This window comes from Etheostoma cragini, chromosome 19 (genome assembly GCF_013103735.1).
Source record: "Etheostoma cragini isolate CJK2018 chromosome 19, CSU_Ecrag_1.0, whole genome shotgun sequence".
NCBI classification, from domain to species: Eukaryota; Metazoa; Chordata; class Actinopteri; order Perciformes; family Percidae; genus Etheostoma; species Etheostoma cragini.
In genome coordinates this window covers 186,466-188,259 of record NC_048425.1, presented here as the reverse complement: position 1 = coordinate 188,259, position 1,794 = coordinate 186,466, and the positions used below count along the sequence as shown (strand labels likewise).

Below are 1,794 nucleotides of genomic sequence, written 5' to 3'. Positions count from 1 at the left end.
CCCCAGTCGGAGCTGGTTGATGTGGCTCGGGAAAGGGAAGTTTGGGGTCCCCTGCTGGAGCTGCTGCCCCCGCGACCGATACCGGATAAGCGGTCGAAGATGGATGGATGGATGGATGGCTTTGGACGAATCCACTGACAACACGGATCAAGCCCAACTAATGATGTTCGTCAGATTTTTTGACCCAGAAAAGGGTGCATTTTTTCGAAGATGTCTTGGGTCTCAAAACTCTTCTTGGCCATACAAGAGGCAGTGACATTTATGATGCAGTGATGCAGATGTTGCAAGACCAAGGCATAGACCTGAAGCATGTTGTTTCAATTGCTACTGATGGAGCCCCAAGTATGACTGGGAGAGAGAGGGGACTAGTCTCCCTCTTAAAGGCACATCACCCTGACCTCATAGCATACCACTGTGTCATTCATCAGATGGGTTTGTGTTTTGCGGACCCTGGAAACTTGGTGAGTGGACCTTTTCAGTTTGTAGTTGAGTACCCCTGATGTAGAATATTGATCAGCTGAAGAGTTCGTTAAATACATCTAGATCAGAGAGGTCCCTGGTGATAAACTGATGGGTTGTAAGGTCAGTGATTCAGGGTCTTACCTGTGGTCCTGCATCGACACAGAGACACCATGATGAAGGTGGAGATGCAGTACGGACAGAACACCACCAGGTGGCACACCAGTCTCACCACAAGGGGGACGGGGTCTGAGGTTGTTTCAGGGGCCGCTGGTGAACTCGGAGGGGGGCTTGTGGTCTCTGGTTTCTCTGTAGAGAGAATCAGAGTCAGGTGAATATCTGACATCAAAGGGAACCTCCTCACCTGGGACGTTTTTTTTAATGTTTTCTTCCCAATTTTTGTTGTCACAGATTTCACGTTTATATCACTTTTAATTTCTTTTAATTTATTTTTGTTGACATTTTTCCCAATTTTTTGTCACACCTAAATAAAAAAATTGATTATTTTTTTCTGTTTTTTCACAATTTTTGTCGTCACAGTTTTCAATTTTGTCACTTTTTTTAATTTCTTTAAATTATTTTTTTCTGACATTTTTCCCAAATTTTTGTCACACTTCAATTTTTTTGAATTAACTTTTTAAAAAGATTTTAATTAAGTTTTTTCCCCCATTTTTGTCACTTTTTGGGCATTTGTTTTATTTATTTTTAATAACATTTCTAATCCACATCCAAATCAAAGCTGTGTTGCCCTCTAGGTTCATACATCACACTGTCCTTACCTGAGACAGAGACCCAGCTGGGGGGGGACTCTCCAACACCCCTGATGCTGCACCTGTAGAGGCCTTCATCAGACCTGGAGACATGGGGGATGGTCATGTGACCTGCAGGCCCAGTCCCGATGAGGGAGCCATCTTTATAGAAAGACGCTGGTAGGTTGGAGGACGTCTCTGTCCTACAGTGCAGAGTGAGGTCTTGTCCCTCCGTCACAGGGAGGACAGGACTCTGCAGGATCACTGGTCCACCTCAACACAGAGACAGACTACAGCATGTCATCCATTCACACACAGCTTCATCAATCCTGACCCCCTAGTCTGGTCTTACCAGGGACAGTGATGCTGATGCTGGTACTGGTTCCCTCTCTGGACTCACACCAGTACTCCCCACTGTCTGATGGGACCATGTAGCTGATGGTACAGGAGGGACCAGCAGGTCTTCCCCCGCCCCCTTCACACAGAGTCCTGGTTTCTGAGGTTGTGGTCCTCCTCAGAGTCCATCCAGCAGAGCTGTCGTCCTCCTCACAGCTCAGAGAGACAGTCTGTCCTTTAAACATCTGAG

General features: G+C 46.2%; 1 protein-coding gene across 3 annotated transcripts in view; it reads right to left on the bottom strand.

The window, feature by feature from the left end:
* LOC117962117 (sialoadhesin-like) overlaps positions 1–1,794 on the bottom strand; it is a 194,299-nt gene that overhangs the window by 100,308 nt on the left and 92,197 nt on the right. For 2 of the 3 annotated variants that reach the window (XM_034901226.1, XM_034901227.1), the window contains exons 7-8: positions 1,561–1,753; positions 1,239–1,481 (exon numbers count right to left, since the gene is read on the bottom strand). In XM_034901226.1, the coding sequence (XP_034757117.1) occupies positions 1,239–1,481; positions 1,561–1,753 (436 nt within the window). Of the gene's footprint in view, positions 1–1,238; positions 1,482–1,560; positions 1,775–1,794 lie in introns of all 3 variants that reach the window. The other variant, XM_034901225.1, reaches the window with a different exon arrangement.